At 43.5% G+C, this 27,656-nt stretch overlaps 1 protein-coding gene across 1 annotated transcript; it reads right to left on the bottom strand.

Annotated features, from left to right (window-relative positions):
- Positions 1 to 8,081: 8,081 nt before the first annotated feature.
- LOC311087831 (uncharacterized protein) lies at positions 8,082 to 17,699 on the bottom strand. Its single transcript, XM_084121302.1, has 4 exons — positions 17,590 to 17,699; positions 16,155 to 16,376; positions 9,547 to 10,501; positions 8,082 to 8,753 (listed from the first exon to the last, which is right to left on the bottom strand). Coding segments are annotated over exons 2-4 (1,074 nt in total). The 5' UTR covers positions 16,273 to 16,376; positions 17,590 to 17,699; the 3' UTR covers positions 8,082 to 8,752.
- Between the last annotated feature and the right edge of the window lie 9,957 nt (positions 17,700 to 27,656).

Here is a 27,656-nt window from a genome sequence, read left to right as displayed (position 1 = left end):
TCAGTTGGGGATATTTTGGGGATATTTAATTAAATTTTATCAATCTATAAATTCCTCTAGAAACAAACCTAGTTGTATTATTTTAATTTAATACTGTGAAGCTGCTTTGATACAATCTGTATTGTGAAAAGCGCTATACAAATATACTTGACTTGACTTTCGTTTCTGATAGCTGCAATAATTCTAAGCCTATCGCGGCTTCTGAAATTCTATGATTACTGCCATTTTTTTTATGGCCAATCGTGGCCTATTTCATTAATGCTATCGAAGCTTTCGACTTAATTTTGTTCTCGACGCATGAACTCTGCCTATCGAGGCATCACTTGTATGAGCTTTCATGATTGTACTCTAAAGGCAAATATTTCATGGTCGATCGCAACCTTAGTTCATAAACGCATATCGTAGCTTTCCTGATTGTAATCATCTTAATGTCATATCTCTGCCTATCGTGGCTCCTCGGAAAAGTCGCCCTGGCTTCAGCCTTTATCATTATAAATGTAAGGTCAATCATGGGCCTATTTTACGATCACTGGTATTGTTTCATGGCTAAACGTAGCCTATTATATTAATGCTATCAAAGCTTCCGACTAATCTCGGTTCTGATACATGTACTCAGCCTAGAGAGGCATCAGACTAGCGAGGCATCACTATTGAACAAGCTTTCATGATCGTACCCTAAAGCCAAATATTTCATGCTGATCGCGGCCTTCATTCATAAACGCAAATCGTAGCTTTCCTGAATGTTATCATCTCAATGTCTTATCTCTGCCTCTCGTGGCTCCTCGAAAAGTCGCCCTGGCAACAGCCCTCATCATTTATAGATATATGGTCAATCACGAACCTATTTTATGATCACTGTCATTGTTTTATGGCTAAACGTAGCCTATTATATTAATGCTATCGAAGCTTTCGACTAATCTCGGTTCTGATGCATGAACTCAGCCTATCGAGGCATCAGCCTATCGAGGCATCACTATTGAACAAGCTTTCATGATCATCGCAGTCAATCGTGGCTTTCTTGCTTTATTTCGATCTTTACGTCAACTCAGCCCATAGCTGATTAATGTAGAATAGCTTTGATGAAAATACCATATTTAACGCTTCAAGGTTATTCGTATCCCTGCTCGCTTATGTCTATCTTGACTTTCATTTTTGATAGCTGCAATATGTCTAAGCCTATCGTGACATCTGAAACCCTACGATCACAGCCATTTTTACGGCCAATCGTGGCCTATTTCATTAATGCAAATTACATTTAATCTTGGTTCTGACGCTTGAACTCAGCCTATCGAGGCATCAGCCTATCGAGGCATTAGCCTATCGTGGCATCACTATTGAACGAGCTTTATGATTGTACTTCAAAGTCAAATATTCATGGCCAATCGCGGCTTTTACATTAACGCACATCGTAGCTTCCCTGATTGCCATCATCCCAATTGCCATCATCCCAATATGTTATCTCAGCCTATCGTGGCTACTAGGAAAAGTCGCCGTGCGACAGCCTTATTTATAAATATAAGGTCAATTGCGGTCCTAATTTTAAGAAAGACGGGGACTGATGCATATGCTATTTCATTTTGTTCTTATTTATATTTTATCTTCTCTCTATCTTCAAACCCCGGATGTATGCATCTTAAAATCTCAGCCTATCGAGGCTTCGTTTAAAATCTCCACCTCAAGTTTCGCGGCCAGACGTGGCTTGTTCATGTTTAAAAGATAAGCTCAGTTCACATATATAGTGACATTCCCACACTCGATCTTGTTTAAGTTTCTAATCAATTATCTTTATCTCAGTATATCTCGTAATTTCAATCTCTCACATACGGATACTCACTTTAGATAAGCAATAAAGAAGTCGTCTAAATTGTCTTTCCTATTTTTACTAATTCTCCTGCATGCTTTTCAGAATCCTTATAGGTATGTACGGAATTCATCTCATATTCCTTACTTTTTGGGGGTAGGCTCCGCCCCTGCCTCTATCATCAGGCAGGACCTACAAGCTAACTTTCAGACCCGGACGGAGGACGGGGCCTACGCCAAAGAACTCTGAGACGGAGCTTGTCGGGCATCTACTTTGTCTGTATAATCCTTTCATAAAATAAATTCTGTCATTCGAGAATCCTTCTGAGTCTTTTTGGTAGAAATGAAAGCGTAAGCGAAAGTTCTACCGGAAAGACTTCTCTGCCACGTCATTAATTTACAATTCCACGCTTCCAATCACAGCCTGACATCAAATATAAAAGACTGATCTTACCGTTCCATTTTATTGCCTGCAGGTGTCGTAGTAAAGTTTTCCCCCATCCTCCCCACCACCACCAGAATGGCTCCCGTCCACTCGTCGGGGGGGGGTAGGCTCCGCCCCTGCCTCTATCATCAGGCAGGACCTACAAGCTAACTTTCAGACCCGGACGGAGGACGGGGCCTACGCCAAAGAACTCTGAGACGGAGCTTGTCGGGCATCTACTTTGTCTGTATAATCCTTTCATAAAATAAATTCTGTCATTCGAGAATCCTTCTGAGTCTTTTTGGTAGAAATGAAATATCAATGAAAAATATTTTTTTCCATTACAGGGTCAACTAGCAAGACCTGCTCCTCTTCCTCCCTGACTTTGCACAGGGACTTTGCACAGGGTCTTTGCAAGAAGGATCACTGGGAGAAACACATACTTGCGGAGGCCCCGGGGCCAGCTGTATGCCAGTGAATCCGTGCCGAGGGCACCCTCGGTCAGGGAGTAAAACAACTGGCAATGGGAAAACAACTGGCTATCTGTGCAGCCCCGAAGTGGTCCCAAATCAGTTGGACCGCCTGGGGATGGAGTCTCCACTCTCCCGGGGCCACATGCTGTCATGAGAGCTCGTCAGCGGCATGATTGAGCAGGCCAGGGATACAAGTGGCACGAAGCGACCTCAGATACTTCTGACTCCATAGGAGGAGATGGTGGGCGAGTTGCAACATGCGACAGGAGTGTAGACCAACTTGATGTTTGATGTACACAACAGTTGCAGTGTTGTCTGTATGGACCAGTGCATGCTTGTCGAGCAGTTTTGAGGCGTCTCAAAGCAAGGTGTACTGCTTGCAACTCGAGGCAGCTGATGTGCCAATGCAGTTGGGGGTCCGCCCAGACCCCGGCTAATGCGGAAGCGGAAGCTTGTGAAGGGCCCGATTCAAGACTCACAGGTTCAAGATTGGCTGTAACCCACAGCCTTTCTAGGGTACAATGAAGTACAGGCTGTAGAAGCCGGTCTTCATATCAGCTGGAGGGACCGGCTCTATCGCATCCTTCGCCAGTAGGACCGCAATGTCTGCACGCAAGACAGGGGCACGTTCGCTAAACACCGAAGTGTAACAAACACCACTGAACTTGGGCGGACGCCGGCCGAACTGGATCGTTAGCCGAGGCAATGGTGCGGAGAAGCCAGCTGGACCGATTGAGACTTGTCAGCCTCCCTCATATCATATCAGCCAGGTTGGGCCAGAGGTGGCACTTCTGGACCACTAGGGTGGACATTGCCAGACAGATTGCGCGAGCCGCAACCTTCGTGCCCCGGAGGGCGAGGTCGGTTGCGATGCGGAGCTCACCCATTGGCTCATGGTCTGGACTACCCTCATGCATGTCAATGAGTGCTTTGGCCTGGTGGACCTGCAGCAACGCCATGGTATGCAGGGAGGATGCTGCTTGCCCACAGGCTTTGTAAGCCTTGCCTTGCATGGCTTTAGTGGGGAGACGCTTCCAAGAGGTAGCGGTTGCCGGACACAGCTGCATCGCGACAGACTGCTCCACTGGAGGGATAGCCTCATAACCCTCTGTCCTTCCTCCAGCAAGGGTAGTGAGAAGGGAGGTGGAACTAAGGCGGTTTTTGGCAGAGAAAGGTGCCATTCACGACCTAGTAACCTACTCATTCACTTCGGGAAAGAGAGGACCAGCACGACCCACCGGCTGCGGGTCAACAGAGAAGTAAGGGGCCCACAGGGATTGGTTACTGGGTGGGGAAGCCCTCACTGTGATTCTCAGATCACCCATCCCACACGGCACTGTAGCTTTCTTCTGGTGTGGGCCAGAAGGGGCGCTAGAACGTGGCATGGGACTAGAAACTCCACCTTCACAGATGAAGGCGAGTCTCCATCTCAGCACCGAGATGGTCATGACATGGAACATGAACCATCCACAAAAGCTGTGCTGAATGCCCAAACACATGTTGCATCTATTGTGACAGTCAGCTGGGGACAGGGAACGACCGCATCCAGAAACGCATGGGTGGAATGGCATCTTGAAAAAGACGCAGACACACCTGTGTTGCTCTTTCAGGAAATAGTGCTCTCACCAGTGCCAGAGCACACAGGGGAATGACGCGGCAACACTGACAAAAGATGATGCAGCCTGTACCAGTGGAGCACTCACTTTCTTCGCCCTCAACCAACTGTCAGAACAAACACACACAGAGAATGCTGTTAAAACAGCAGTTGAGACCACAGAAGGCTCGCGCTCACCATTGCACTCGCATTGTAGACACACCAGCTCTGGGAGAGAATTTCAGAAGAAGCACCGACACACTCGCTCGTTGAACACAAACCAACACTCTTCAGAGACATCAACATCTGATCGGCTCCGAAGCGAAAGACAAGTGGTACATGTATCCGCTTCTGTATTTATACCTGCGCGGCGGGACAGAGCGCGAGATGCAAATCCAATGTGCATTGGCTCGTTTTTTCAATGCTCGAAGATGACAGGCTCCCTAAGCGTGATCCCAATCAGTATGGTTCGTCCAACTACGTCAAACGTGACCAAACTAAAAGGGAACATGAACCACCCTCGAACAAAGTCTCAGCACACTTGCGATGCGATAGAGGAGTGAGGGACCCGAGGAGGTGGTCTCGTCGAGGAAGCCCTCACTGTGATCCTCAGGTCACCAAGGTTTATTAGAACTCACACACTCTTTGAAGGCACAACCTCTCTCTCAGGCTGTAAAGAACAAACTCTTTGAAGGCGCAACAATCTCGAAGAGCTGTAAAATTATTCTTATGTTTGTGGTCTCACATTTTGAAATATCTTATAAGATTTTAAAAATCTTTTACTGTATACTCATCATAATTATTCTCGTCTGTGAATTCGCAGAGCAGAACATATGAACTGCTCGGATCCGAGGCGAAAGGCAAAGATGCGACACACCTTCTGCGCATTATATACTCTGCTGTGAGGTAGAGCAACTGGTGCAATTATCACATGCCTTGTCATTTATTTTTCACTCGAAGTGGCATTGCATTGCACTGTTGCGGTCGAGACTCAATGACCTTGCTTGAGTGAGAGTCCCCTCATCCACACCCCAATCTATTTCCTCCACATGAGGAGATACTTTGGCTGGTGGCCAGGCCCGGCCAGAGGTCGCGGGCCATGCTTTCCCAGGCAGCCGCGAGCCACCTCACTGCATGCTATGGCCATCCATCAGGTCTACCAGGCCTAGGTGCTCACTGACATGCGCGAGGGTAGGGCTGATCCAGGGCTCAAGCGTGAGCTGTGTGCAACCACCGACGAAGGTGACCACACGCTCCCTGGGTCAGCCGATGTCTACATGTGTGGCCCAGGCACCTTTGGCTTAACCTGGTCGATATACGCGGGGCTGAGTGAACCCGCTTCCTAAACTTCCCCATATCCCAGGCTGGCCTCTTCGGTGGCGCGGCTGAGGACTAACTCAGTTAGAAATGCCTAACAGTTCTTGCCGCCCAGAAGCAGACTGAGACTAAAAAGCATATTCTGCCCCGACGGCCTGCTGCTCGGCCATCGGCACAGAATCCTCAGTCCGCTCGCCGCCGAGGGCACCCTCCCGCCCAGCCCGTACCAGCCCCGCTAAATGCTGGGCAAAGCGGGTCAACTGGGAGAAGAGCAAACTCTGCCCCGTGTAGCTTACGAGCGAGCACGTGCAGTCACTGCTGATTTGCCTGCGATAATTCGAGGGCAAGAATGCGGTTCCACTGAAACTATTTCAGAGGCTCCTGGGGCATATGGCATCCGTAGCCGCAGAAACGCAGCTCGGATTGCTTCATATGAGACCGCTTCAGCTTTGGCTTCGCGATCGTGTGTAAATAAAAATTAAATGAATGATTTAAAGGGGGGGGTGAAACACTCATTTTCAGTCAATCTCATGTTAATCTTGTGTACCTATATAGTAGTACTGCATCCTTCATATCTCCAAAGAGTCTTTAGTTTTATTTAGGGCTGTCAATCGATTAAAAAATTTAATCGATTAATCGCATGATTGTCATGAGTTAACTCGTGATTAATCACATTTTTTTATTTGTTCTAAATGTACCTTAAATTAATACTTTTCAAGTTTGTAATACTCTAATCAACGTGGGCATGGATAAATATGGATGCTTTATGCAAATGTATGTTTATTATTGAAAACATAGTCAACATAGAGCATGAAGAGACATGTTTCAAAGGTCATAGATGTTTTTCAAAGAACTTGTTCATGTCTATTAGACACATGTAGAAAGAACAAAGAAATACCAGGTTCCCATTACTTCTCTTTCTTTGCACTGAGCAATTTACTAACACAAACATGTTTAGATTTTTGCATGACAGGGCAGCTCTTCTGAAAATGCTAAATGTACATTTATTATTTATTATTAGGCTACATTATAGTTTGTCTCTCTCTGTGCCCATTTTGATGAAGCTAAATTCTCAATAAAACTGTTTTCATTGGTATGTTTTACTGTTTCTGTTGTCAAACAACGGAATGAATATGAAATGGTGACTGAAACGCGACCCATTAAGACATAACCAGCTCTCCCTTCCAAGATGTTAATCTGCACAATAATCCTGATAATCGAGCCGTCATCTGATGAAATCAAATATACATAAGATAAACACAATATCTGTTTTGCGATTTCGGCTATACTTGCATGTAAAATTAGAGAAGCAACATCATATCTGTGTTTAACTGAATTAAAGCGCTGCTCCACTCTCCAGCGCGAGACGCAGAGAGAGAGCGAGAGAGAGAGAGGCACGCACGCGTGCTGGGAGAGCAGTACCGCCGGTACCGGTAGATTCTCAGAAACTAAATAAGGTTTGGGCGCTTTGTTGAAGGGAAAAAAATCGCTAAATGGGTCTGCAATGTCGCTAAGTTGGCAACACTGTGTATCTCCATTTCTCCAACTAGGTTTTGGGCCACGGGTCAAACAGAAAATACGCGCTGCGTTAATCGAGCGTTAAAAAAAATAGTGCCGTTAATATGATTTTGCGTTAACGCGTTATTAACGCGCTAACTTTGACAGCCCTAGTTTTATTATATTTATAAAAGAAAGATAGGCAGTTCCGAGTCTTTCCGGAAAAAAACGAGCGGCTGGAGGCGTGCCGTGTGGGCTGTGCTTACGCGCCGATAGCTAACAACACACAGACATTTGAAGCAGACAAGCAGTTTTAATCACGGTTCCAACGCACGACTGTGAACCTTTATCATTGGGACTGCATCCTTAAGTATTAGACGATCTGCAAATCCGGCGTCGAACTGGGCTTTGGCGCTGTGATGATGGGCGAACTGCTTTCCGCTCTCTTGCTCTGGTCTACGATTGCGCGCGCGCCCGCGCTCTTCCGATAGAAGTGCCCTTAGGACCCATATATGGAAATTCCGCCCTGTCTGACGTCACACATGCCCATACTCGAAAAAAACTTTCAGAAACTTGTGACAAACCGGAAGGAGCATTTTTGGCACAGAAATACTCCTTCAAACGTACAATTTAATTTTTGAAACTTTGTCCATGTTTAGCATGGGAATCCAACTCTTTTTATCAGTGTAAAAAACTCAGTATGCATGAAATAGCATTTCACCCCCCCTTTAAATAATACTTTTTTAATTGTAATTAATAATTGACATTTTTTAAGTAGAAATCAGTTCTATTATTTCAAAACACTATTAATTACAATAACTTGGCATTTAGGGACTTGTGAACATGTCTGCTGCATATCTAGGGTGAAACTATTAATAATGTAGACAGACAGCAATGTCATTCATTTGTGTGTGTCAATTGTTAGGTATTTAAAAGCTATATTGATAAAATTGTACAATAACCTGGAGTTGCTGATAAAATGAGTAATGAGTTTAATCAATATTTTTCAAGGAAATTAAGAAACATTAAGTAAGAGTGAAAGCGAATAAGACAAATCTATCTCTTTACTGTCTCATAAGAGCCAAAGCATCTCAAGAGAAGAAGAGAAGAAAAGTGTCCAGCTTCAAAGCAAGGCACTTGTATTCAGCTCCTGAACCATGAGAGCACAAGAACACTGAGTTTGTTTAAAAAAACTACTGCTTTCCTTCATAAAAGATAGATTGATAGAAGTGACAGAAATTCATTAAGAATAAAACTCTGATGTGTTTCTCTCCAGTGAATCCTTTCATGTGTTTCTGACAGACTGAATCTCTTGTTGCAGAGTTGTTGTTTTTCCAGTGTGAATTGCACCGGTCGTGTCTTTTCTGCTGTAATACTATGAATGAATCTTCTCCTTTGAGTGAATCTTCAGGTGTTTCTTCAGGAAACCTCAATGAAACTGTTTACCGCACTGATCATAGTTAAATGGTCTTTCTTCAGAATGAGAAGCAGATGTGATTTCAGAGTGAAAGCCTGAGCCGCTTCTTCCCAGTGTGAACTCTCATGTGAATCTTCAGACTTGATTTACATGTGAAGCGTTTTTTACACTGAGGGCAGGAGACAGATTTTTTGGCTTCTGTTTTTCCTTTCTTGTTCACGTCCATCAGGTCTGAAAGAAACATTAAATCAAGTGAGATCTCAATGAGAGACAAATGGGAATTCAAGATCACAAATGAATTTAAGAGTCATTTTAATCCCATCATATCTGGTCATCAACTGCTGTGCACGATTATAATCTATTTTAATATCATGAAGATGATTTGTGTTATAAATCACTAGTTTGGTCATGAAACTCTAGATGGCGCATGCTTGACATGTAAACTGTAAGCAATCACATCATTTCCAACTCCTTTCTAACATTAACAGAGGAAGAATCTGGAAGCTTCTCGTCTCTGTATTCTTGACAAGCACCAGAGCAAATACAAAAACATGAACTGCAGTTAGAAAACATGAAAATACTGTTTGACATTTTATCTTCACCATATTAAGAGAAAGAGAAAGTTGCACAGCGCTTCTATGTATATTGCTTTATTTCTGCTTGTTTTGACATGAGCGCCACCTACTGTCAGAGAGTGATTTTGCATTCACTGAACAGACAAATCACATGTAAAAACAGATTTTTTTTTTATATCACACATTCATGTTGGGTTGAACACGAGTTAATAGGAACCAATCAAACAACAAAATGTCCGATGCTCATCGTGGCTGTTAAGAAACTAATGAATGAATGAGGCATTTATATAGCACTACTATTTACTACTGTACACACCAAGCGCTTTACAATCACATCAGGTGTCGGCCTCATTCACGACCTGGATGATTCAACAGCAGCCACAGTGAAACAGCGCCAACTATACACAGTTGAGATTTTGTTGCTCAGCACATAAAGATGAACTTCTTACCATGATCTCAGACTGTGGTGATGTGGTTTCTCCACTGTATGGATCTTCATGTGTCGCTTCAGGTGACTTTTAAAATAGAAACTCTCTCCACACTGATCACACGTGTGCAGCTTCTCTCTGCTGTGGATCCTCTCATGTGTTTTCAGATTTGATGAATGACTGAATCTCTTGTCACACTGTAAACACTTGAAAGGTTTTTCTCCAGTGTGAATTCTCTGGTGTAGTTTCAAACAGTTTGCTGAAATAAAAGTCTTCTCACACTCAAAGCACATGTACTCTCTCACACCAGTATGAATTTTTTGATGTACTTGTAATCTACAGAGCAGTGAAAAACTCTTTCCACATACAAAACATGAATGTGGCTTCTCCTTTGTATGAACAGTCAGGTGTCTCTTCAGGTTTGTTTCCACAAGAAATGTTTTGCTGCACTGATCACATGAGAATGTCTTCTCTCCGGTGTGAACTCTCATGTGACGCTCAAGATTTTGTTTTCTTGTGAAACTCTTTCCACATTGATCACATGTGAATGGCTTCTCTCCGGTGTGAACTCTCATGTGAACAATAAGGGATGATGATTGAATGAAACTTTTCCCACACTGATCACATGTGAACGGCTTCTCTCCGGTGTGGATCCTCATGTGAATCTCAAGATATTGTTTGGTTGTGTAACTCTTTCCACACTGAGTGCATGTGAAAGATTTATTGGCTCTTCTGTTCTCTAAAAATGTATTTTTAGTCTTTGAGCGACTCAAAAAATTTTCTACAGGTTTGACATGATGTTTCTCCTCCTTCACTTCACTCAGTTCTTCACTCTCCTCCTTCACTTCACTCAGTTCTTCACTCTCCTCCTTCACTTCACTCAGTTCTTCACTCTCCTCCTTCACTTCACTCAGTTCTTCACTCTCCTCCTTCACTTCACTCAGTTCTTCACTCTCCTCCTTTACTTCCATCAGGTCTGAAATGAAAGAAAAAAAAGTTTAATTGCATGTTCAGTACATCAAAATTCAAAGAGAGAAATATGATTATAAAGTTAAAGGACAAAAAGTGAGCCCTAAAATATTCCCATCATTTTGATGAGTTTTTATAAATTATTCATGTCCCTGAAAATCTCCATGAATGAGGAACATGGATCTTCCAATTATTACTGTTAAAACATTATAGGCACAAATCCCATGTTTCTGTCAAGAGAACTATTAAATGATTTGATCGACACAATTATGTAATAAAACATATACAGAATAAACATATACAACAGTGTCATAACATTTTCAATTCAAGAACTGTTTTTCTTGTGTTCAAACTCTGTGTTCTCTAATATGGACATAGCTCTTCGTATTTCCTTGACTTTGACTGTGAATAACGCCAGTGGAGAGCGTTCTTTTTCCAAACTGTCTTTGGTCAAAAACCGTCTTCGTTCATCCATGTTGCAGGAGAGACTAAACCATCTTACTTTGATGTCCCTGGAAAATGACATTCTCTGATCCCTGGACTTCAGTGACATTATCAAGGACTTCTCTTTCCGCAGGGAAAAAAAGTTAAGAAGGGCTGGGCGATATGGCTGAAAACTGTATCACGATATAAGGGTTTCATATCGTTCGATATCGATAATTATTGATATTTTTATGACCTATTTAAAACACAACCATGGAAAACACTCAAATAATTAAAATGTAAAAATAAGTCTAAAATCATAATGAACACTTAATTATCCCTTAACATTAAGGTGCAAAATTAAAGAATACATAAGAAACGCTTAGTAAAGCGTAATAAAATAGTGCAAAGTGTTAAATATAAACAGAGAAACCGACGACGGTCTTGCATAATTTGCAGACGACACTGGTCTGACTACGGTCAGACTTATAAAATCCCCAAAACTGTCACACTGGCGAGCTGACTTTTCCTGTTTTATCAACAATCACTGCAGCACTCATTTTCCACTTATCACTCCATGCCGGTTCCACTCCAACGATATGGCGCAACCATACTGTTACATGACCGAACGCATTTTCAAATTCACAAATATTACACTATTTAAAAAACACACAGGCTACTGAGATACTAAAACAGTCTTTGTCAAAGAATACACTTGTTTGTTCACAGTTTTAACGTTCATTTCCATTTGTTTAATTTCAAGATCTGAGGTGAATTATATCCATTGTTGTTTTTACAGCTACACAAAGCTGGAGCACTAAATGATATTCAAAGTCACATTTCACGCTTTAAACATTAAATAAAGCACATAAACAGTACCTGAGATTATCATCGCCACACTTTGTGTTTGTTGTTCCAGCGCGACGTCGCAAAAAAATAGAAACCGTTTCTAAAATAGAATTGTCGCGTGTCGCACCTGGTTAGGACAAAAACTCTGATTTAAGGCCCTTTCACACCGGATGCGTAACGAAAAAGCGAAACGAAAAAGCGAATAGTTCGTGTGGGAATAGTTCGCGTCAAAACCATTCACATCAGCCGCGACGCGAATTTGCGACTTCTGTGACATTCCAAAACTTTTGCGCCGACAGAAAACACAGACACTTCATCATCATCATCCAGTGAAGACGAGCTTTTCATTTTCTTTAAAAGACAGAAAATAAGGTTTTGGGTGCACCCAATCTTAAAGAACAGAGAGTCTGAAGGGGAGTATGCTAATGTCCACTTTTAGTTTCCACAGTTTTTTTTTTTGCGTCTTCAACTAAACACAGTTAAAATCATTCGACTAGAAACTGTAGATATCACACAAAGAATGTATAGTATACTGTAATGGCAGATTTTCTGTTTCTCTTACTTACAAATGAGTGTGTGTTTTTAAACTCTGGGAAACAGGTGTGACGTCAGGAGGAGGCAGACTGAAAAGGGGCTCTAACCCCTAGGGTCAGAGGCCGTCCATATTTAGAACTTGTGAGTTTGTAAGAATAAACTCAGCAGGATTAGATCACTAGCAGAGAAACCTTCCCTTGTTTAGATAAGAGTCTGTGAGCAGGAAACCTTGAAAGAGAGTATAAAGGCTGCTCTGCCCTCCCTTCCTGGTCGCACTTGTTTCACAGACTGTACTGGTGACTTGGCAACTGGGCCTTCTTGCAAGAATAAAATACTTTTTAATGATCATTTGAATTTCAGAGTGTCTCTTACGCAGTTGATGATTGTTTAATGAATATTTTTGCCACAACATATACTAAAAGCAGCCCTAAATAGTCTCACTACATTTTGTTACATGTTCAGAGTAAACACGGTCTCTGTCTCTATCTTTGACGATAATAGTGCTAGCTTTCTATCCCAAATGTAGTTTAGCCTGCTAGCCTACACAGCACAGGACTATACAACGACTAAAACTATCACACAACATACTCACAGTCGTGATAACCGAGTTGGTTGGCAATGCTACACCACACGTTGTCTTTCAAATGTCTTGTAGTATGTGATTGGCTGAAGCCTTTTCTGTCATCGCAAAAGTAAAAAAAAATCGTCATGAAGCGAAAAAATAAAAGTTGTTGTATTCGCGGTTGGTGTGGAAGCACTCATTACACAAACAGCTGATCAAAAAATAAAACCACTGCGCGAATTATTCGTGCGTCAAAATCGCGTCCAGTGTGAAAGGACCTTAACATGGAAAAGATACCTTTTATTGCGTGTTGCGGCGTGTTGCTTTTATCGCTGTTAGCGTGTCACCCCCCTACGTTGCTAGGTTACCAGAGAGTGAGTGCCTTTGTTCATGCAACCAAACTTGCTTCGCAACCTCTGGTTTCTTCCGACTAAGGAAAAAAAAAATGATCTAATGTTTTATCAAACGCATTTTTTATTGATATTGATTACGTGTCTATCGCGATATATATCGTTATCGTTTTATCGCCCAGCCCTAATTTTAAGGTAAGCAATTTTCTTAATTGTATATTGTAAATGAATTGGCAATTGTTATTCTGAATGATTCTAGATTCTATTAATGTGAAACAACTTCAGCTGTTTTTGGGGGGGACTGGCTACAGTAAACAATATAGGGCTGGGCGATTTAAATCGCGATATTGTTATGCGCATCTCGTCGGTAAAGCCGGTTCCTTGATTATTAGTAAATCACCATCACCTGCTTTCAGATGGCGCGGCATTTAGGGCTGATGAGATAATTAAGTGATTAGTTTAGTGATGCTTGAGCATTATTGAAGACACCTGATGTTAACAAGCAGAATCACTGAAGGAGAAAATCACAAATTGTAAGTTACCATTAAGGTGATGGGTGTTTGCTTTAGTTGGGCTCTAGACCATTATATGTTTACTTTAATATTTACAGTTGTTTGTCTGCTGTTATTGATTTATAACAGTTAAATGAACAAAGTAAAATGTTGTCTTATAGTGTTGGTTATGTTTTGACATAATCATACTGTGATCTGCAAAATGAAACTTATTGAGACAGTTTGATTTAACTTGTTAGCTGCAGTTTTGTGATTCTTCAGCCTACGATTATCAGTACTTTAATTCAAAATATTTAATAAACATTGTTCTGATCAAAAGATATTCGGACAAATTCATTTAAAACACAGACATCAATAATCAGCCTGTTAATCTCAACAATGGTGACAATAATAAAACATATTGCAGTGGCTGCCACCAATCACAACTCATTAATGGCTCCCATCATGCATTGCGGTATGAATAAATTATGATCTGAATTGTCTATGTAATTTACTTTTCCTAATTGAATATTATGCTCGTCACCATTGTTGAGATGCATAGGCTGAATCTTGACATCTGTGTGTGCCTAAAAGAATGATTTTCTTTTTTAAACAACTTGTAAGAAATCCTTTATATTATATCAAAAATTCTGGGCATTTATGCAGATTCACAGTTATGCTGTAACCAACAACATAAACCGAAGTCAGAAAGAAGGATCTTAATGAGTTCAGTGATCAAGTTCAAATGATGATTGTCATAATATAACCAACACCATCAGATCACTTTTTTCTTTGTTCAACTGGCGATTATAATTCAGATATCTCAGACAAACAAAATCTAAAGTTAATAATATATGGGTCAAGAGTCCAACTAAAGCAACCATTGATCGTCATAACGGTAACTTACAATTTGAGATTTTCTCCTTCAGTGATTCTGCTTGTTAACATCAGGTGTCTTCAATAATGCTCAATCATCACTAAATTAATCGCTTAGTTATCTCATTAACTTAAACACTCTTGAGTGTGGACTCATACACTCCCGTTCATTTAACACAGGAGTGTTTGCTGTGTACAAAGAGCCGTAGTTAACTGACAAGCTGAGCCATATCGCATTAAATATCGCTGGCGATACGTCCGCGATATTGATGTGATTTGGCTCAGCTTGTCAGTTAACTACGGCTCTTTGTAGTAAATGCCGCTCCATCTGAAAGCAGGTGATGGTGATTTACTACTAATCAAGGAACCGGCTTTACTGACGAGATGCGCATAACAATATCGCGATTTAAATCGCCCAGCCCTAAAACAATATGTCATGTAACGTCACATTTACCTCAGAAAAACCATATTCCACCCCCCATCACACTCTAGGTGGATTGAAGACGCCTTGTATTTCATCAAACTTTAAAAAAAATAGACTTTCTTTTCACCGGCCCAGTGCATGATTCTGTAAAATCTGGAAGCCCTTTTTAGCATACGTACAGTCTCTGCCATCTTTAATATGTGTCTGATTAACCCTTTCCATTCCAGCTAGTACTTTGTAATTTTACATGTTTAGAATTCAGTTTTAAAGGAGAAGTTCACTTTTAAAATGAAAATTCTGTCATCATATACTCACCCTCATGTTGTTTCAAACCTGTATGAATTTATTTCTTCTGATGAACAGAAAAGAAGATATTTAGAAGATTATCAGTAACCAGACAGTTTTTGGGTCCCAATGACTTCCATAGTAGGAAAAAAAAATACTATGGAAGTCAATGGGACCCAAAAACTGTCTGGTTACTGATAATCTTCTAAATATCTTCCTTTCTGTTCAGCAGAAGAAAGAAATTCATACAGGTTTGAAACAACATGAGGGTGAGTATATGATGACAGAATTTTCATTTTAAAAGTGAACTTCTCCTTTAAGTGCACTTAATACTTTGTTGGTCTGTCTTTGTATTTCTCAGTTTTCCAGTGTTATCTGCTGATGAGAATGTATTTATATTTATTTTAATACTTCCTTTTTTTTGGTTGTTTACTTATTTTCTTTTCACTCTGTATGTATCATAAAAGTTAGAGAACATTTGCCATGTACTTTACCTGATGTATATTCAAAACAATCGATATCGAATCGAAAGCCTGTGAATAGAAATCTAATCGAATCGTGAAAATTGTGTCAATACCCAGTAAACTTCATTGAGAAATGTCAAAATGTTTGGTAATATGGTTGCAAAGAAATGTGAGCCAGTTATAAATGTAAAATAAAACTAAATATTTAGTTGGACCTGATGTTGACAATCAATATAACAATTTCTCAAGCCTCCCTTTAGTGACCATTTGTTGTAAACAAAACAAGAAAGAAAATGTTCTTCTATTTCAGTTTACCCGTTTATCTAAAAGTGATGAAGTGCTTGAATGTTTCTAACATGAATGTTCTTCAGCATCATGAATGAATGAAGAATAAACACAAACCTCTTTGTTCTTCAGGATCTTCAGTGTGTTTCATTCTGCAGGGTTCTGGATCACTCATGTTCTCACTGTCCTCTTTTATAAACTCAGTCTTTACAGATTTCAGCTCTTCCTGATGCATTGTGCTCGTCTTCACTTGTAGCTGATGGGAATTTACAGCATTTATTGGTGAATTGCTGTGGGAGGAGCTTCACTGATGATGTGATTGCTGTGGGAGGAGCTGATCTGCAAAAAAAAAAATATCAGTTACTGGGTTTGTTTCAATACTAAATGGCACACCTAAGCATTTATGTCTATATCTCTATATAGAAACCAACAATTACCCTCAGTCTATTCACACAAATTAAATGAGCTTCAAGTGTCAATTTACAGGAGATCTGAAGACATCAGCATAATAAATGAGGTGAAAACAGGAACTATTGTCATGAAATAAAGAGTGTTTTCAGCAGATCTGTTAATATTGATGAGCCTCAGACTATCAACACTCATTCAACAAGCCATTCAGGATCACCAGCAGATCATCTCACTTTATTCTGAGTGTTTGCTGTTAGAAACACATTATTTGAGTCAGGATATCAGTATATCAGATATATATCAGGATATCAGATATTCAGTGATCATAGGTAACTAAACCTATGCGCGTGAACTCGACGATCGACTACTGTGGACTTCGACCGAAAACAGGATGTAAATACAGGTATGAGCGCTGGCTGAATAAACATCATTTTTATCCTTATCTTTCACATCTACTGCAGTCAGATTCACCATGTTCACGCTGAAGGAATCACTCACATTGGCTGTGAACTTGTAATGACACATCAAGGATGTTAAGAGGCTAAAAGCAGGTTTAAAACTTGCCCTATTGAAGTCAACAGGGTGCAAATTTTAAAAAGAGGATAACATGGTGTAGGCAACACCGATTTTTGTCGTTGTTCTCTGTATTGACAGCACTCCAAATTTACAAATTGACCGGAGTTCTCCTTTAATATTAAATGGGTGGTTGATTATGATTATTTCACTTTTCTAACTATAGTTAGTGTGTAATGTTGCTGTTTGAGCATAAACAACATCTGCAAAGTTACAACGCTCAAAGTTCAAAGCAAAGGAAGATATTTGCTTTTAAAGAAAAGGACTTCAACAAACGGCTGATAGGGACTACACTACATTCCTCTGGGGTTATTGACATCACCAACCCTAAAATGTACATAAACCCGCCCCCGGGAACACGCAGTCCATGTTGAGAAGAGGAAAAGTTGTTGTAGTCGAGCACATTTGTGAGTCAGCTCAAACTTTAGCATCCATCTTTTCACATGCAATAGAAACTCACTATGTGCATCTCACAACAGTTCCTATATGAGCGATTTATAGATTATCATGACAGAATATGCTAATTAAACATAGTTAACTCCACATCAGCAACATAAATTCATCAACTAACCATTCAGAGACGTCCTGTTGCATTCTACATGTTGTCACTTCTTCTTGAGTCTCTCCATCTTTGTTTGACTCCGTTTTAACGGAGAACTGTTTCTGTAATTTTAGTGTGTGTCTGCATGAGGTAATTGCAACTGCTAACACACACAAGCTCTTGAAACCCCGCCCTCTGCAGCAGCTCATTTGCATTTAAAGGGCCAGGCACAAAACGGTGCGTTTTTGCAAAACCTCAAAAAGTGACAACTTTAACATGCTATATAAAAATATCTGTGGGGCGTTTTGAGCTAAAACTTCACACACACACACACACACACAGGGGACATCAGAGATATATTTTGCATCTTGTGAAAGGGGCATTTTACCACCCCTTTAAAACCGTGGCATTAATGTTTTGATTATGATGTATTAAATTGCCATATCAATACATGTTTTCAGTCGCATTTATTAAAGGCAGTTTACTCATCTACTTAATATGAAATAATAACATTTCGGTCTGTACGTGACTTGTGCTGCAAACTCTTTTCGGAGGATTACATAATGTTAAAGCTCCAATATGTAATATTTTTTCACCACAAGAGGGCGCAGGTTTCCAACAATAACAAAGGCGAAGCTTGATGACGCTATGAAGGAGGTGACGATGGGAGATGTCGTTTTTAATGCGTTTTCACCATCTAGCGATGTATCTAAATGGAATTAATGAATCATGATCACGGATGAGGTAATTTATTTGTTTTTGTATTACCTGTATGTCTGATCGTATTATTTTATGTCATCATAATTAATGAACTGCAAGGAACGTGAAATGTTATGATATATTATTACAGGCATGTGGTACTGTAAAGCCCCGTTCACACTACAAGCGACTTAATCGCTGCATGTCGCCAGTGGCTGGCGATGAGGTCGTTAGTGGGCGTTCTCACTTCTGGTTGCCTAGGTAATGTTTGTGAGTGACATTCACGGATGTTACGTGTTGTAGACAACAAATCTGTTTTCTTGCCGCTACAAGCTTACATTTTGGAAGGAAAAGTCTAAATATAAATGGGATCAGTACATAAAATGCATAATATTGAAGATGAATGAGAAACAGCGAGTGTCCTGTGCTATCGCGGCTATTTAACTGCAGAAAATGGGCAAATACTGGTCTTTCTGAGTTCACGAAACCATTCAGGCTCGGAGCCAGCACGGCGAGTACCACTGTATGTACACAGAGACATATCATAAATTATTGGACAGTTTCTGACTGCTAAAATAAACTTCTCATTCATCTTGCCTCGGTCAGACGCTGCACTGAAGAGTGATGGATCACGTGTGCTCCACTGACTTCACTCCTATTGGTTGTCGCTCGCGAAATTCGCTCTTCATTTGCATAAAGTTAAACATTTCTCAACTTTGTCGCGTCGCCAGACACGCCCCATCCAGTCGCCAACGGTCGCGACCGCGCGTGTCGCCGGAAGTCGCCCGCTCCCCATTGAAAATGAATGGTATCGCGTCGCTTGGTCGCGTGTAGTGTGAACGCAGCTTAACTATTACGTTACTTGTACAATAATAAAAAAAAAAGATTTGCTTACCTGTCTGTCAATACACTCGCGAGAGCAGAGTCTCTGTCAAGTCCAAGATTGTCGCGCAGCTCTCTCCATCTCGAAAACACCTGGCCGATATTTATCCGGGTTTTATTCCTCCGTTTGTCACACAGTCTGCGTGTATCCGAATATGGACGGTTTCGTTTTGTTGGCACTTCAATACTCGCCAAAGAGTAATCGTGATCCATAACAGCTAACCATACAGTCTATGGCAATAACACTATAACCACCACTTCCGCATTTGACCATGTGATATTCCGGTGTGGTGGAATATCACATGGTCCACACTGGAAAAAAAGGATAGTGCGGACATTTCTTTTCCGGGATGGACAGTTATTTAAAATCGGAATTTCTCTGAAATAAAAAATCTTTGGAGACTTTTGAGATATTGTAAGTACACAACTGGAGGAAATATATCACACTGTGCAAGATATTTTCAGAAATTTTATTACAAAATTGTTACATATTGGAGCTTTAAACAAGTCTACATTTTAAAACCTTAAAATGAATCAGATTTCTGTAATCATTTAACCATTTTGTAATATTTAGTTTGCCGTGAGATACAAAAGGTGTTTTCTCCTATGACAATATAACCATAACATACACCAAAACACATCAATTTTATTCATTCACTGTAATCCAGGGCCCGTATCCCTAAAGATTCTGAGAATCCTCTCAGAGAGCTCCTAACTTAACCTAAAAATTCCTTGCCAGGAGTTTTAGCTTAGAAGTGATTCCAGAACATTTTCAGTGAACTCTGAGCAAGGAATGGATGGAAAATCCTATCTTAGTGAGGAGGTGTGGTTGACCCCGTTGCTAGGTATGAGTCATCATTTCAAAAGCCGTGATTGGTTGATCCTACAAGTTTGATGAAAATGAACTTTTGGTGATAATGAGCAAAGGATGTACCCTCAAATCAATAAACATAATTATACACTCTAATCTTATGCAGACTGTAATTGTAAATAATATTTCACATTCAAGAAAATATCTGGAAAATGAATAGTAAGCTGTAGGGGTTATAGCCTAACATTAGAATCTAAAATATGTGAAAACTTAAGCTCATTACACCCTGTTCAAATAATGATTCGTGTCTTATTTGCTCATATTAATATCCTAGCTGGCATATTTTGTACTTTCACTCCCATATGGACCCCATTGAAAACAAGATGGCCTATCTCAAGGGGCTGTCCTTAATGAAGTAGAAATTGCAACGTTACAACTCAGTGTGGTCTTAACGAGGGTAACACGGCTCAGCTTTTATCAATGTCTGTGATTGCTGGCTGGTCTATTTATGAAGGCTTGTTAACAAATATCCTACAAACACATTTTGTGCAGCTGCTTAGGGGAACTCCTAAGCCACTAAAAGTCCTCTTCCCTGCTCTTAGCAGATCTCGCCTTAGGAGCCCTTTTAAGCGCTAGGAATCTTGAGGAATAGCTTTTATATTAACTGGGATTTTCGTGTCACTTTTAGGGGAAATTCTAAGAAAACGTCATGACTCTGAGAATTTTCTTAGAATTTGGCCGCTAGGAGCCACTTTTTGCACAAAAATTCTTTAGGGATACGGGCCCAGATCTTTAGAATCCATATGATTGCAAGTAACAGATCCAAATTCAGCCCTTTATCCAGAGATCTTCATCTCCATCCTCAGTCAGCAGCGACCGTCAAAGCGTTCGTTATGAATTCAAATTTTAAGAATCGTGCCATCAAGAAGCGTTACAACATGGTTTACGGCAGTCATATCGAATGATCATTGGCTCTTGCCTGCTTCGTCACAAATTGCGACATGTCGTGTTTCAGTCAATGTACATTTGAAATGGGAAATGCGCGCCTTCACAGAGAGAAGCCGGATTCATATTTTCATGGCTTAATAACTTAAAGGGATACTTCAACGCTGGAAAGATGAATGTGTATTTAAATTGGGTCATTTATGTAGTAGAAATGTGAAATTATTTTAGAAGTTGGTGCCTTCTAGACTGAGAAAAGCTACCAAACAGAGGCAGGCTAAATACACATTAATTGCGCAGATATTAACATAATACATACTGTAATGATCTCTGTATTTCTGTATTACACACAGTGAGGAAAATAAGTATTTGAACACCCTGCTATTTTGCAAGTTCTCCCACTTGGAAATCATGGAGGGGTCTGAAATTGTCATCGTAGGTGCATGTCCACTGTGAGAGACATAATCTAAAAAAAAAAAATCCAGAAATCACAATGTATGATTTTTTAACTATTTATTTGTATGATACAGCTGCAAATAAGTATTTTTAAGTATATCTGACTTTATATCTCCCAATTGCGACTATTTCTCAGAATTGCGAGATATAAAGTAAGAATTGCGTGAGGATCAGGATCTGACTCTCCTGAGTCTGTGGTGTCAGAGGGAGAAGACGATACTTCCTGCAGCTCGCTGGAGGGGTCAGGCTGCATAATCATCTCTAAAACTTCACTACAAGTCAAGCCCTTTCTCATGTTGCTTGCTGCTCTTCTCACCATCAAATGACCAGCAGCCCATTTAAATCCACTTGCTTTGTTTAGTCTGCATTTCTCACCATCAAAAGGCAGCAGATGCATAAATACACTTACTTTGTTTTTGTTTACTCCATGTAGTTCTGAGAGCTGAGGTGCATATTTTGATTTTCTCAGACGCATCAAGGTGAGTTCTCATTCTCTCTCACACTCACACACACACTCACACACACACACACACACACACAAAAATATGCTATTATACTCCATATAACTCCATGTAAAAGCCAGAAACTAAGCTTTTTTTTTTTTTTTTGCACAGGCCTATCTAAAGGGTTAATGGTGCCACCTGGTTATCAACAGTAAAAATGACAAATTTTACCTCTTCCAAACAGGGAAAACCACCAACAATCAAAAATGCATGATTATATGGTGTCACAGCTTTGCAATCAAAAAATGTGGTTATAATGGAAGTCAATGGGGCAACAACAGCCACGAACAGTAAATGAGGGAGAAAAAGTTAAAATCTGATGCTGCACAAAAACGTACTCGGTTACTAACGTAACCTCGGTTCTCTCTAGAAGAGGGAACGAGTACTGCGTTGAAAACGCTAGGGGAAAAACTCTTTTTCACGAAATACTGAAGCAAAAAAAATTATCCTTTAATTTTGAAATAATGTAAAGCGCATTGCAGCAGCACGCAGCCATGGGCGAGACGGCTCGCTCGCTCATTGGCTGCTCTGCGGCAACTGCATAAGCCTATCGAGCGAGGCCTGTGGTGACGTCAGGCCAATGAGGGCGCTTCGCGCCCTCCTCGCCACTTCCCGCCGAAACGGCGTGGCTTAGTCCTATAAAAGGAGCTCGAAAAGGCTGATTCACTTGATTTTATTCATCGCCGAAGCGAACCAGAGTGAACCGTACGCACGGCCAGAAAACGCAGTACTCGTTCCCTCTTCTAGAGAGAACCGAGGTTACGTTAGTAACCGAGTACGTTCTCTTACGAGAGGTCTCTCGTACTGCGTTGAAAACGCTAGGGGAACCAGTGCAAAACGCTGTGCGTACTGTGATTAATCACCCATAAACCTGGAACCCAGGATTTATCAAGCATAAATCACTAGAGGGACTCACAGAGAGTCCTGGAACAGGAAGGGAACCCTTCTGCCCCTATATGGTGACGTCCACTGACGCAGTAACATGACATCACATAGACAAGGCGGGGAGCCTGAACTAATGTGGGAATATGTGGGTCTTACGCAATACTGCCCATATGATAGCCGGCAGCGCACTGCGCTCGCGGCCTCAGAGTCCTAATCAGACCACTGATTTGATTAAACTGACAATAGCTTAGCCTGTAGAGCGGGGACCTCTAGGTTATAAAACCTAATAAATGTAGACGGCGAGGCCCAGCCTGCCGCCATACATATGTCTTGTAAGGAAATCCCACTAGACCAAGCCCACGATGAGGCAACGCCTCTCGTGGAATGCGCTCTGACACCCAACGGGCACTGAAGACCCTTGGCAGTGTAAGCTAGCGCTATAGCATCGACTATCCATCTGGACAGGCTTTGTTTCGAAACAGCCATTCCCTTGGAACGTCCACTGAACGAGACAAATAGCTGCTCAGTCTGTCTAAAGACAGAAGAGCGAGACACATAAGCTCTCAGGGTCCTTACAGGGCAGAGAAAACTTGAGTCCCCTTCCTCGTCCCCGTTCCACCGGCAGGGCAGACAGGGAGATAACCTGAGCCCGAAATGGTGTGTTGAGGGATTTTGGAACATAACCATGCCTAGGTTTGAGTATGACTCTCGAGTCACCTGGCCCAAAACTCTAAGCACGCCGCGCTCACCGAGAGCGCGTGCAGGTCACCTACGCGCTTAACTGAAGCGAGAGCCAACAGAAACACTTTTTTAAATGACAGATGTTTGAGGCTAGCCGTTTGGATGGGCTCGAAAGGGGGACCTTTCATGGCCTCCAAAACTGTAGAGAGGTCCCACATAGGGACTGAAGGAGGTCTGGGAGGATTCAGCCTCCTCGCTCCCCTGAGGAAGCGGATGACTAGATCGTTCCTCCCTAATGACTGACCGAGCGTTGTTTCAGAAAACGGCGTGATAGCCGCCACATAGACTTTGAGCGTGGAAGGGGCTCTGCCCTTATCCAACAGCTCCTGTAGGAAGGAGAGAACCTCCGTCACCTCGCAATCGAGGGGTGAAAGACCCCGAGCTGTGCACCAGCTGGAGAATACTGACCACTTTGAGGCGTAAAGCCGTCTGGTTGACGGTGCTCTAGCCTGAGTGATAGTGTTTAGCACCCTTACTGAGAGATCAGCGGGTACCCGTTGAGCGCCCACACGTGGAGGGACCACAATTCCGGGTGAGGATGCCAAATCGAACCCCTGGCCTGCGAGAGGAGGTCCCTCCTCAATGGCACTGGCTACGGGGCAGTGTCTGCTAGCTGCATCAGGACTGGGAACCACGGCTGGTTCATCCAGAGCGGCGCTACGAGCAGCACTGAGCATTTCGTTTCCCTGATCCGTTCTAACACCTGAGGCAGGAGGGAGACGGGGGGAAAAGCATAGAGCGGACAGCGCGGCCACGTTCGGGACAGCGCGCTCTCGCTCTTGGAAAAGAACGCGGGGCAGTGAGCGTTTTTGTGGGACGCGAACAGGTCCACCTCCGCTCTGCCGAATCTCTCCCACAACAGCTGGACTGTTTGCGGGTGTAGAGACCATTCGCTCGTAGGAATGTTGTTCCTGGACAGTCTGTCTGGACCCAGATTCTGGATCCCTGGCACATGCACTGCTCTCAGCGAGCGCAAGTTGCGCTGAGCCCATAAAAGGAGGCGTTCCGCCAGCCTGTACAGGTTTAAGGATGTGAGACCGCCCTGGCGATTTATATAGGACACCACAGACATGTTGTCCGAACGGACTAAGACGTGTTGGTCCTTGATTTGGGGACGAAAACGCGTCAGAGCGTTGTCCACTGCCATCATTTCCAGGCAGTTGATATGTTGGAGCTTTTCGCGTTCTGACCACTGGCTGAAGAACGGTCTGCCCTCGAGCAGCGCTCCCCATCCCGATGTGGAGGCGTCTGTCGACACCACTAACACTCTCGAGGAAGTCCCCAGGCTTACACCTGATTGGTACCAGTCGCTCGACTTCCAAGGTTTTAGAGCTTCCACACAGCTCTGATTGACCCTGAGACGCAGCCAACCGGATGCCCACGCTCTGCGCGGTACCCGCTCTTTCAACCAGAACTGCAGAGGGCGCATGCGGAGCAAGCCCAGCTGGAGAACTGATGATGCTGAGGCCATAAGACCTAGCATCCTCTGAAATTTCCTGAGCGTGACGGTCGCACCGCAGCGAAAAAGTTTCGCCGTGCGCTGAATGTCTAGCACGCGCTGTGGTGACAGCCGCGCTATCATAGACTGTGAGTCCAGAACTGTGCCCAGAAACGAAGTCGTTTGACTGGGGTTCAGCGAACTCTTCGTCCAATTGACTCTGAGACCAAGATTCTTGAGGTGATCGAGTAAAATGGTCCTGTGCTCCACGAGCTCTGATCGCGATTGAGCTAGAATCAGCCAGTCGTCCAAATAGTTCAGGACTCGCATGCCTCTGAGTGTGAGAGGCGCGAGCGCTGCGTCCATGCACTTCGTAAATGTACGAGGTGCCAGGGATAAGCCGAACGGCAGGACTGTATACTGGTATGCCTGGCCCTCGAAGGCGAACCTCAAGTATCGCCTGTGACGTGACGCTATCTGTATTTGAAAATACGCGTCCTTCAGATCTATCGACATGAACCAGTCTCCTCTGCGAATTTGCGCGAGGATTTTCCTGGTCGTGAGCATTCTGAAACTGCGTTTCATTAATGCTTTGTTCAGCCTTCTTAGATCCAGTATGGGTCTGAAACCCCCGTCTTTCTTGGGAACCAGAAAATATCTGCTGTACAGCCCCTCTTCGCTTTGAGCTTGAGATACAGGCTCTATAGCCCCTTTGCTCAACAGTTTTGATATTTCGGCGCGAAGTAGGTGTGCTACTTCTGAATTCACCGTAGTCTCGACGCGCGCTGTGAAGCGGTGAAGACGTCGATAAAACTGTAGCGAGTAACCTTTCTTTATAATGCCTAGCACCCATTCTGAAACCCCTGGAAGCGCTGCCCATGCGTCCGCATGGATGGCTAAGGGCTGGATGTGAAGCGCGCTCTGTTCGCTGGGCGACAGAGGTGCTTCGGTGTGCTGCAGCATAGGCGGGATGCCCGCGACATTCGAGGCGGGGGGCGCGCTGATCACAGCGGGCAGAACGCTCGTCCTCAACCCGACTACGGTGCTTAACCGAGTGAGGGAGGGCTGAGCGGGTCCCGAAGGACTCATGGTGTCTGTGAGTAAGTGTGGGCACGGGGAAGCGGGCACATTTACTGCTTTGGACGCGCTGTCTGCCTGGGCAGAGCGAGCGTGCACAGGTTTCGTTTTTACAGAAAACCTGTGACATGTGTGACATAGTGTTTGTGGGCACTGGGAAGTGGGCACGTTTACTATGTTGATTGCGCGATCGACCTGAGTCGATTTTATGGACGCGCCCTGTGTGAAGGGCTGTGCTTGTGTGTAGGGATGGGCACAGAGGAGTGGGCATCAGCGCTACATTTATTGCACCATCGGCCGTGGCCGGGATACCAGAAAATACACTCTTTACAGGATTTATCTGGGTAGCCGTAAAAACGGCTTTTGTGTGCAGGCAAGCGGGCAACAGTACAGGCTTGCGCGTTGCAGAAGACGCTGAGACAGTTGCAATTCCTGGGACTGAAACAGCGGCGCGCTTGGGTGAGAATCCGGCCGCAGCGGGACTCACACACCGGCGCTTTCCTAGGCATGCTAGGATGTTTTCGGGGCTTCCGGTTTCACCACAATCCTCGGCCGCGGCCCACGGGGAGCGGGGCGATGGTCGGCAGAGCGAGAGCGTGGCCTCGAGCTGCGTTGCTGTCGGTGTTGCGACGAAGCAGCAGGAGGGGGAGGCTGTGGCTGAGAGCTCCGTGGGGCCGGTTTAGCACGACTCGCTGAAGAGCTAGAGCGCTTCGGGAGGAAGTGCTTAAAGGCTTGAGACGCTTTCTGGACCTCGGCGAATCTCTCTACGAACTCGTTGACAGAGGATCCGAAGAGGCCAGCAGAAGATAGTGGGGCGTCGAGGAACGTAGCGCGGAGAGAGAGATCCGAAGCGCTTCTTAAGTCCGAGAGGCAGATCGCATCAGGTCCTATCTCATCCAGCTGACGGAGAAGATCTCCCTGAAAGATCTGCAGTGTAGCCATGGTGTGTAGTGCAGACCGGCCTTCCCAGCGGCGACGTCATGCGGCAGGCTTTGGATGGCAACACCGGTTTCGTCCGCCGTCCAGCAGAGGGCGGGCAAAGATGGGTCGCTATCGCCTGTTCCACCGGCGGAAGCGAATGGTAGCCTCTGTTTTTAGCATCGTCTAGCGTAGCGAATGCTGGTGAGACAGACGAACGTGTTCGAGCTGAAAAGGGAGCGCTCCAAGCCTTCGCAACTTCTTCATGAAGCTCAGGAAGAAAGGGGGCAGGCTTGGATTCCGGAGAAGTGCGCTCACCAGGGAGAAAGCTACCATCCAGTCGAGTCCGAGAAGGGGGCTCCGGAGCGGACCACTCAAGGCCGAGGCTCGCCGCGGCCAGCGAGAGTACGCGCATCAGCTCCCTCTCGATGTTAGCTCTTTTGTTAGGTGTACGGGCAGGAAGCGCGAGATCCGCAGAGCTCGCCCAGTCTTCACTGCCCGAGGCTAACAGAGAGCACGAGTCATCATCCCCCGACGCGGCTTTAGAATCAGCTTCCTCTGCTGAAGCGGCGGCAGACAGCGGTCGCTGAGCATCAGGAAGTGATCCAGGCGAAACCGGTGAAGCAGGCGGGCGAACCGGCGGGCTTAGTCGGGCTGGAGAAGGCTCTGGGACCCGCTGAGAGCGGCGCTTCTTATGGCGCGGCAGTACAGCGGGAGATGCAGGCTCGGAGAATACTGCCAGGCG

This window comes from Abramis brama, assembly GCF_963993115.1.
Source record: "Abramis brama genome assembly, chromosome: 1".
NCBI classification, from domain to species: domain Eukaryota; kingdom Metazoa; phylum Chordata; class Actinopteri; order Cypriniformes; family Leuciscidae; genus Abramis; species Abramis brama.
Note: the sequence above shows the minus strand (reverse complement) of the source record. Positions and strands in the feature narration are given on the sequence as shown.